We start from the raw sequence: 10,000 nt of genomic DNA on the forward strand, positions 1-10,000 counted from the left end.
TAAAAAAAATAATTTCTTTGTTTTCCAAAACAATTCTCAATTTCATTGTTTTTAAAAACCTTTGTTCCCAAAACTTTAGAAACTCATTTTTCAAAAAATAATCAATCAATACAAAATAAAAAAAGTCCCAAAAAGAAGTTCTGTTTTGTCCTTAATTGAATTTTATTTAAATGTCTTCTTATTTAAAAACCTCATCACCTCAAAACTTAAATGTCAAAACTTACATTTGAGTGCCATAAAAAAATATTCACATTTTCCAAAAAACAAGCTAATTTCTAAAAATGTCTCCATAAAAAAACATTTTTGTCCAAATATTCCAGAAAATTCTTCCTTTTCCAAATAAATAAAAATCAAATAAAAATCCTATAAATTAATAAACTATAAATAAATAAACTATCTTCACTCTGAAGCCTCAGTTTCATATTTTCCACTCGAGAAGTCAGATGATCTTACCTCATCCTCTCTGACGCACGCGCACACACCCTGCGGTGAGATCTGTGTATGAGGAAGTGTGTGCGTGCGTGTGAGTGTACGTGTGTGTGTGTGTGTGTGTGTGTGTGTGTGTGTGTCCGCCCCCCTCTCTTCATTTCCTCATCCCGCTCCTCCGCGACGTGGGAAACGAGCGCTCACCGGAGAACCGACGTGACGACAGAAGGTAAGAAGAGAAGCTTTATTCACGAAAAACTTTATTAATAAACTTCTGAAGCGAGAGAAACACGCGGAGCTCCGCGGCGACTGGACTCCTGCTGTGATAATCCACTTTAAACCACTTTAAACCACTTTATACTCTAATCATTAGTCATATAAATACATTTACGCGTCTTTTTGTGACTCCGCGTGAGAAATACACATCAAATAGTGCGTCAAAGTATCTTCAAACGCACCATAAAATATTACAATATTTATGTGGTTATGTTGGAGTTCATGAATATAACTTTAATATTGATATTTCACCGGAAATGGTCGTGAACCACCTGAGCAGGTGCAGCGGGGCTGGGGGGTCTCTCTTCCTTCTGCTGCATTCAGGTGCTGTCGGAAAACACAGAGAGCAAGTCAAACTGATCAGTGGAAGCACACTGTACCAAAATACTGTATTCTAAATACCACTAAAGTATAAGTACCTGTTCAACATGTACTTTAAGTACCTGAAGTAAAGGCTAATTTCAGCATATATATATATATATATAAATATATATATATATATATATATATATATATATATATATATATATATATATATTTATAGTGTTCCTCTATCTGCTGATATTTACACACATGTACAAGTATCTCTAACTGCATCAGAAGAAACTTCATAACTCAGATTTAATCTTGATTAAAGTTGTTTACTTAGTTCTTAGATCAGATATTTCCTAAAGCTTCATAAGTTATATATATTTATTATATATATATATATATATATATATATATATATATTATTAATTATATAACACGGTGTGTCGAGTAGTTTGGAATATGTTTATATATTAAGATTAGGAAATATATATATATATATATATATATATATATATAGATAGATATAGATAGATAGATAGATAGATAGATAGATAGATAGATAGATAGATAGATAGATAGATAGATAGATAGATATATATATATATATATATATATATATATATATATATATATATGGGGCTGCACGGTGGTGTAGTGGCTAGCACTGTCGCCTCACAGCAAGAGGGCCGGGGGTTCGATTCCCGGTCGGAGCGGTCCTTCTGTGTGGAGTTTGCATGTTCTCCCCGTGGCAGCGTGGGTTCTCTCCGGGCTCTCCGGCTTCCTCCCACAGTCCAAAGACATGCTGCAGGTTAATTGATCTCTAAATGTCCCATAGGTGTGAATGTGAGAGTGAATGGTTGTATGTCCCTACATGTGCCCTCGATGGACTGGCGGCCTGTCCAGGGTGTCCCCTGCCTTCGCCCTATGTCAGCTGGGATAGGCTCCAGCGCCCCGCGACCCTAATGAGGATAAGCGGTATTGAAAATGGATGGATGGATATATATATATATATATATATATATCTCAGTACTGAACTTTTACATTCTTTCCAGAAACTAATTATATATTATATTGTTTAGTGTCATATGAATATTTCTTCAAAGTACTCTGCTCTTGATACATATTGTCCTCTTTACATGTAGTACTCTTTAATGTACTACACCTCAGAGGTACATGTAGTACTCTTTACTGTACTACACCTCAGAGGTACATGTAGTACTCTTTACTGTACTACACCTCAGAGGTACATGTAGTACTCTTTACTGTACTACACCTCAGAGGTACATGTAGTACTCTTTACTGTACTACACCTCAGAGGTACATGTAGTACTCTTTACTGTACTACTCCTCAGTACTGTGTTTCTTCAGCTCAGCTCCGGCCCGCCGCGTTCTGACCACATCCACCAATGGGCTGAGAGCGTGGGCGGGGCCAGGATGAGTGCCCAGCTGCTATTGGAGGAGCTGCTCATTAAGCGCTCGCAGCAGAAGAAGAGGACGTCACCGCTGAACTACAAGGAGCGTCTGTTCGTCCTGACGCGGAGCCAGCTGGCCTACTACGACGGGCGGAGAGAGGTTAGCTTAGCATAAAGACTGGCAACAGCTAGCCTGGGGTTAGCTAGCTGTTTCCTGTATTTGTGTGTGTTTGTGTGTGTTTACATCTGCACACCGTCCACAGAAGAGGTTCAGGAGAGGCTCCATCGAGCTGAGCCGCGTCCGATGTGCCGAGATCGTGAAGAGCGGCGGCGTCATCCCCTGCCAGAACAAATACCCCTTTCAGGTACAAACACACACAATACTCTTAATCATCTCTGGATTGAAGCAGCTCCGCGTGCTACTCTTAGAGCATCGGTATTATTCAGGAAGAAGAAACTCAAAGCTCAAGGTCAGACAAAGTTATTTGGAATAGAAGTCAAAGATTAACATTATTACGCAACATCCATCTCAGTTTACGGAGCCCGTTTCCTGTTTCAAAGTCGACCTAATTTTCAGCTGCCGACGGAAAGCGGTTTAGATGATGTTGAGTAGAGGTTTTCAAAGTTATTATTATTATTACGGTTCTGACTTCTACTTAAAGGGCCAGTGTGAAATGGAATATCATGTTCATAGTTGCGTTTCAATAAGAACCGTTGGCTCGAGAGGCGAGAGGCGGGAGGCGAGAGGCGGGAGGCGGGAGGCGAGAGGCGAGAGGCGAGAGGCGGGAGGCGGGAGGCGAGAGGCGGGAGGCGAGAGGCGAGAGGCGGGAGGCGAGAGGCGGGAGGCGGGAGGCGGGAGGCGAGAGGCGAGAGGCGGGAGGCGGGAGGCGGGAGGCGAGAGGCGAGAGGCGGGAGGCGGGAGGCGAGAGGCGGGAGGCGGGAGGCGGGAGGCGAGAGGCGAGAGGCGAGAGGCGAGAGGCGGGAGGCGGGAGGCGAGAGGCGAGAGGCGGGAGGCGGGAGGCGGGAGGCGGGAGGCGGGAGGCGAGAGGCGAGAGGCGAGAGGCGGGAGGCGGGAGGCGGGAGGCGAGAGGCGAGAGGCGGGAGGCGGGAGGCGAGAGGCGAGAGGCGAGAGGCGAGAGGCGGGAGGCGGGAGGCGGGAGGCGAGAGGCGAGAGGCGAGAGGCGAGAGGCGGGAGGCGGGAGGCGAGAGGCGAGAGGCGAGAGGCGAGAGGCGGGAGGCGGGAGGCGGGAGGCGAGAGGCGAGAGGCAGGCGAGAGGCGGGAGGCAGGCGAGAGGTGGGAGGCAGGCGAGAGGCGGGAGGCGAGAGGCGGGAGGCGGGAGGCGAGAGGCGAGAGGCGGGAGGCGAGAGGCGGGAGGCGGGAGGCGAGAGGCGAGAGGCGGGAGGCAGGCGAGAGGTGGGAGGCAGGCGAGAGGCGGGAGGCGAGAGGTGGGAGGCAGGCGAGAGGCGGGAGGCAGGCGAGAGGCGGGAGGCGAGAGGCAGGCGAGAGGTGGGAGGCAGGCGAGAGGCGGGAGGCGAGAGGTGGGAGGCAGGCGAGAGGCGGGAGGCGGGAGGCAGGCGAGAGGTGGGAGGCAGGCGAGAGGCGGGAGGCGAGAGGTGGGAGGCAGGCGAGAGGCGGGAGGCAGGCGAGAGGTGGGAGGCAGGCGAGAGGCGGGAGGCGAGAGGCGAGAGGCGGGAGGCGGGAGGCGGGAGGCGAGAGGCAGGCGAGAGGCGAGAGGCGGGAGGCGAGAGGCGAGAGGCGGGAGGCGGGAGGCGGGAGGCGAGAGGCGAGAGGCGAGAGGCGGGAGGCGGGAGGCGAGAGGCGGGAGGCGGGAGGCGAGAGGCGGGAGGCGGGAGGCGGGAGGCGAGAGGCGAGAGGCGGGAGGCGGGAGGCGGGAGGCGGGAGGCGAGAGGCGGGAGGCGAGAGGCAGGCGAGAGGCGGGAGGCGAGAGGTGGGAGGCAGGCGAGAGGCGGGAGGCAGGCGAGAGGTGGGAGGCAGGCGAGAGGCGGGAGGCGAGAGGCGAGAGGCGGGAGGCGGGAGGCGAGAGGCAGGCGAGAGGCGAGAGGCGGGAGGCGAGAGGCGAGAGGCGGGAGGCGGGAGGCGGGAGGCGAGAGGCGAGAGGCGGGAGGCGGGAGGCGGGAGGCGAGAGGCGGGAGGCGGGAGGCGAGAGGCGGGAGGCGGGAGGCGGGAGGCGAGAGGCGAGAGGCGGGAGGCGGGAGGCGGGAGGCGAGAGGCGGGAGGCGAGAGGCAGGCGAGAGGCGGGAGGCGAGAGGTGGGAGGCAGGCGAGAGGCGGGAGGCAGGCGAGAGGTGGGAGGCAGGCGAGAGGCGGGAGGCGAGAGGCGAGAGGCGGGAGGCGGGAGGCGAGAGGCAGGCGAGAGGCGAGAGGCGGGAGGCGGGAGGCGGGAGGCGGGAGGCGAGAGGCGAGAGGCGAGAGGCGAGAGGCGGGAGGCGGGAGGCGAGAGGCGGGAGGCGGGAGGCGAGAGGCGGGAGGCGGGAGGCGGGAGGCGAGAGGCGAGAGGCGGGAGGCGGGAGGCGGGAGGCGAGAGGCGAGAGGCGGGAGGCGGGAGGCGAGAGGCGGGAGGCGGGAGGCGAGAGGCGGGAGGCGGGGGAATTTTAGGTTGTGCTCAACATAACGATAGAGACAGACCCCGCCCCCTTCTAGGCAGGGAGAACACGATGGGAAATGTAGTCTTGAACCGTAACGTTCTCCACCCTCTGCAGGTGGTCTACGACACCAACACCCTCTACGTGTTCGCCCCGAGCAACGACAGCAGGAGCCTCTGGGTGCAGAGCCTCAAGGAGGGTCAGTCCGCTGGATTCTGCCTCTGCTTTCACACTTTGAAAACCACACGTCTGAAACTGGTTTCCACGACAACGTTCATCAGAGACGAGCGAAACCAGGTCAGGGGCCGGAAGTCCCGTTGGCAAGGACGGAGCCCACCAGACCCTCTATGACATCTGGTCTTGTGACCAGTGGTTAGAACATTAATGATCGGAAACTTACTTCAACTTTGCTTAGAAATCGTAGGAAAAGAGAGTTTCTCTCCTGAGAATCGTGATGTTTTAAAAGGTTTTCTTCAGTTTCAACGTGATCCAGTGAAAGTGGTGTGTTCATACCGAGCTATTAATAGATAATTGGGCATTCTTTTAATGGTGCTAAGACCATAAAACATCCCCTGCTTTATGGTCTGTTTGACTCTAAATGACCATAATTTACTAAATGAACATCATTCTGTATTGAAGAAGACTTGAGACTAGAGATTGAGACCAAAAACTAATGTTTACAATGTTTACTGAGGGAATAAATCAAGAGAAGTAGAGTCAATTATATAGACTTCTATACAACCAGAGGAGTCGCCCCCTGGTGATCAGGAGAGAGAATGCAGCTTTAACACATGAAGCATAGACTTCTATACAACCAGGAGTCGCCCCTGGTGGTAAGGATAGAGAATGCAGCTTTAACACATGAAGCATAGACTTCTATACAACCAGAGGAGTCGCCCCCTGGTGGTCAGGAGAGAGAATGCAGCTTTAACACATTTAACACACTCTTCACTTATGATTGTCAAGATATTATTGGTTGGTACTTGCTTGCTTGACACACATCATATTTGTTTTGAAATGAATGAATGATTCCTGGATTTTGATATAAAACTACTTGTTAAATATTTGTGCACATTGTTTAATATGGTGCACAATAGGACGAATACATATTCCAGCTTTTGTTCACATCAGCCACACGAATGAAGACGCTCACGTGACGTTAATCACAGAAACTTTCCGTCTGTAGAGATCAAAGACAACGCTGTGGTCTCCACCAAGTTTCACCCTCAGTTCTGGCAGGAAGGGGCGTGGCTCTGCTGCCGTCAGGTGGAGAAACTGGCTCTGGGCTGCGAGGAGTACAACCTGTTTGGAGACAGTAAGAAGCTCAGCATTAGTATTTTAATGTGTAGAAACTGTAATAATACGGCATATTTGGTGTTTGGGTACTTCCACCAACGTTCTGCTTGGTTCCTCTTTTCTAGTTTCCAGAAAACCTTTACCCCCGATTCCTGGAGAGGAGCGACGCAACAAGAGGGTAACACAACACACACACAATCACACAACCACACACACACACACACAATCACACAACACACACACACAATCACACAACACACACAATCACACAACACACACACACACACACACACAATCACACAACACACACACACACAACACACACAATCACACAACACACACACACAATCACACAACACACACACACACACAACACACACACACACAATCACACAACACACACACAATCACACAACACACACACACAATCACACAACACACACACAATCACACAACACACACAATCACACAACACACACACACAACACACACACAATCACACAACACACACACAATCACACAACACACAATCACACAACACACACACACAATCACACAACACACACACAATCACACAACACACACACACAATCACACAACATCACACAACACACACACAATCACACAACACACACACAATCACACACACAATCACACAACACACACACAACACACACACAATCACACAACACACACACAATCACACACACAATCACACAACACACACAATCACACAACACACACACACAATCACACAACACACACACACACAATCACACAAAATCACACAACACACACACACAATCACACAACACACACACAATCACACAACACACACAATCACACAACACACACACACAATCACACAACACACACACAATCACACAACACACAATCACACAACACACACACAATCACACAATCACACAACACACACACAATCACACAACACACACACACAATCACACAACATCACACAACACACACACAATCACACAACACACACACAATCACACACACAATCACACAACACACACACACAACACACACAATCACACAACACACACACAATCACACAACACACACACAATCACACAACACACACACACAATAAACACATCGATCACAACCCACGAGCATCTTGTTGTTCCTCCTCCAGCAGCGGCGCCCTCCTCCTCCTCTTCCTCCGGAGGGTGACGATGACGGAGATTATGATGAAGAGGAAGAGGAAGAGGAGGAGGAGGAGGTGGTGGTGGCGCTGTACGACTTCCCGGGGATGGAGCCGCACGACCTGAGTCTGGTCCAAGGAGGCGAGTACGTCATCCTGGACAAGTGTGACGTCAACTGGTACAAAGCGCGAAACCAGTTCAGGTCAGTGTTGAAATCTTTATTCTGACCGGGTGGAGGGAAGCCAGGCTGCATTCTCTCTCCTGACCACCAGGGGGAGACTCCTCTGGTTGTATAGAAGTCTATGCTTCATGTGTTAAAGCTGCATTCTCTCTCCTGACCACCAGGGGGAGACTCCTCTGGTTGTATAGAAGTCTATGCTTCATGTGTTATAGCTGCATTCTCTCTCCTGACCACCAGGGGGAGACTCCTCTGGTTGTATAGAAGTCTATGCTTCATGTGTTAAAGCTGCATTCTCTCTCCTGACCACCAGGGGGAGACTCCTCTGGTTGTATAGAAGTCTATGCTTCATGTGTTAAAGCTGCATTCTCTCTCCTGACCACCAGGGGGCGACTCCTCTGGTTGTATAGAAGTCTATGCTTCATGTGTTAAAGCTAGATTCTCTCTCCTGGCCACCAGGGGGCGACTCCTCTGGTTGTATAGAAGTCTATGCTTCATGTGTTAAAGCTGCATTCTCTCTCCTGACCACCAGGGGGCGACTCTGGTTGTATAGAAGTCTATGCTTCATGTGTTAAAGCTGCATTCTCTCTCCTGACCACCAGGGGGCTACTCTGGTTGTATAGAAGTCTATGCTTTTTAGAGTTTTTAAAGCGTACGCATCAAACCCTGAAACAACAACAACAGTGAATGACGAGGAGGTTCCTGTGTGTGTGTGTGTGTGTGTGTGTGTGTGTGTGTTGCACAGCGAGGAAGGCTACATCCCCAGTAACTACGTGACGGGGAAGACGTCGGCCAACCTGGTGCAGTTTGTGTGAGTTAGTTCATCTTTGTTGTTATTGTGGTTTTCACTTTGGATTCAGACGCTTTGTAACTTTGCACCGCAAAAAGTCTCATGACAGTAAGAAAGAGATCCGAGTCGTTGTGATCGTTATCGGGACGTTTGTTTGTTTGTTTGTTTGTTGTAGTTGGTTCAGCAAACAAGTCAACAGGAACAAGGCAGAGGAGCTGCTGAAGAAAGAGGTGAGCGATGGCGTCCGCGTTTATATTCTTTGTTTCCTCGCTCCGTGTATAATTACTTCTTTGATACTTTCTTTATGTTTTTGGTTGTTTCCTTTAGTCCCTCTTTGACCCCCCTCTACTTTTATTGTGCAACACAATCCAAAACAAAGAGGTTAAAGGTTCGACTTTAAGACATTTGTTGCGTACAAAAAAAGAATGTCTGTTTACAGAGCAAGTTTCTCTTAATGGCTTAAATTAACTAAATGTATTAATTGTCTGTCTGTGTCGCCCCCTGCAGGACAAAGAAGGCGCCTTCATCGTCAGAGACTCCAGCACCCCGGGAACCTACACCGTGTCCCTGTACGCCAAGTCTGCTGCGGGGTGAGGACACTGCCCGCTGTCCTCGTGTCCTCACTCCTCCCTCCTAAAGGACAATAGGAGGGAGGAGGCTTGCTGAAGGAGCCTCCTCTGAGGACGTCTCGAAGCACCCGTGACGTATAAAAGAGGCGTGTTTATTAGCCTCGCTTCTAAATGACGGCTCAGAGGTCACGGACGTCTTGTTTTGTTAAATGCCTGAGGAGAGGAGGCAAGGAAAGGAAACTGAGATGACTTTATTGGCCATCTGTAACCAACTTGGATCAATTAAAACAAGCAGCCACACGTGATTTATCTTCATCGCCTATTTTTTACTGCGTGAGCTTTTATTCAGCTGGACTTAAGTCTTATTGATTCTATATTATTGTTGTGTGCTTGCAGGGAGGGAGGTGCAACTATAAAACATTACCACATCAAGGAGACACAAGGCCCGCCTCTACAGGTCTACCTGGCTGAGAAACACCTGTTCAGCTCCATCCCCGACCTCATCGAGTACCACAAACACAACGCAGCAGGTGAACAACACGTCACCCGTCCTTTATACTGGGCTTTACAATCTGTAGAGCATATGACAACTCGTTGGACCCTCAAAGCCAAGATGGCGACGGCCAAAATGCCAAAGTAGAAGCTTCAAAACGGATTAATCCATCAACCAAGAATTAATCGTTTATGTTTTCAAGCCAAAAATGATTTCTCAAATAGGACTATTCAACATGTTTCTTTACGATTTCTAAAAGTATATCCGATGTCTTAAGCTTGCTTGTTTTGTTTAACCAGGACCATTGAATACCATTTTATCACCATATTTCATTTCATACACTAAAAACAATCAGTAGTTGCAGACAAAATATTTGCTAATTGGCCTTTTGAGCCTTTTCATGGTGACGGTTTGTAACCATTGGTAGACTTAACCGTCGTCTTCATACCGCAGGTCTTGTTGCCAGGCTGCGGTAT

At 49.3% G+C, this 10,000-nt stretch overlaps 1 protein-coding gene across 3 annotated transcripts in view; it reads left to right on the top strand.

The window, feature by feature from the left end:
• Positions 1 to 517: 517 nt before the first annotated feature.
• The window catches only part of tec (tec protein tyrosine kinase), a 12,106-nt gene continuing 2,623 nt past the window's right edge, over positions 518 to 10,000 (top strand). The window contains exons 1-12 of one of the 3 annotated variants that reach the window (XM_034556808.1): positions 518 to 655; positions 2,383 to 2,586; positions 2,690 to 2,791; positions 5,147 to 5,228; positions 6,216 to 6,344; positions 6,451 to 6,503; positions 7,485 to 7,696; positions 8,418 to 8,483; positions 8,638 to 8,692; positions 8,970 to 9,052; positions 9,428 to 9,561; positions 9,978 to 10,000. The exon at positions 9,978 to 10,000 is cut by the window's right edge and continues 52 nt beyond it. In XM_034556808.1, coding sequence (XP_034412699.1) covers positions 2,449 to 2,586; positions 2,690 to 2,791; positions 5,147 to 5,228; positions 6,216 to 6,344; positions 6,451 to 6,503; positions 7,485 to 7,696; positions 8,418 to 8,483; positions 8,638 to 8,692; positions 8,970 to 9,052; positions 9,428 to 9,561; positions 9,978 to 10,000 — 1,077 coding nt within the window. In that variant the 5' untranslated portion in view covers positions 518 to 655; positions 2,383 to 2,448. The remainder of the gene's footprint in view (positions 656 to 2,382; positions 2,587 to 2,689; positions 2,792 to 5,146; positions 5,229 to 6,215; positions 6,345 to 6,450; positions 6,504 to 7,484; positions 7,697 to 8,417; positions 8,484 to 8,637; positions 8,693 to 8,969; positions 9,053 to 9,427; positions 9,562 to 9,977) is intronic. The other 2 variants (XM_034556809.1, XM_034556810.1) reach the window with 2 other exon arrangements.

This window comes from Cyclopterus lumpus, chromosome 18, assembly GCF_009769545.1.
Source record: "Cyclopterus lumpus isolate fCycLum1 chromosome 18, fCycLum1.pri, whole genome shotgun sequence".
Classification (NCBI taxonomy): Eukaryota; Metazoa; Chordata; class Actinopteri; order Perciformes; family Cyclopteridae; genus Cyclopterus; species Cyclopterus lumpus.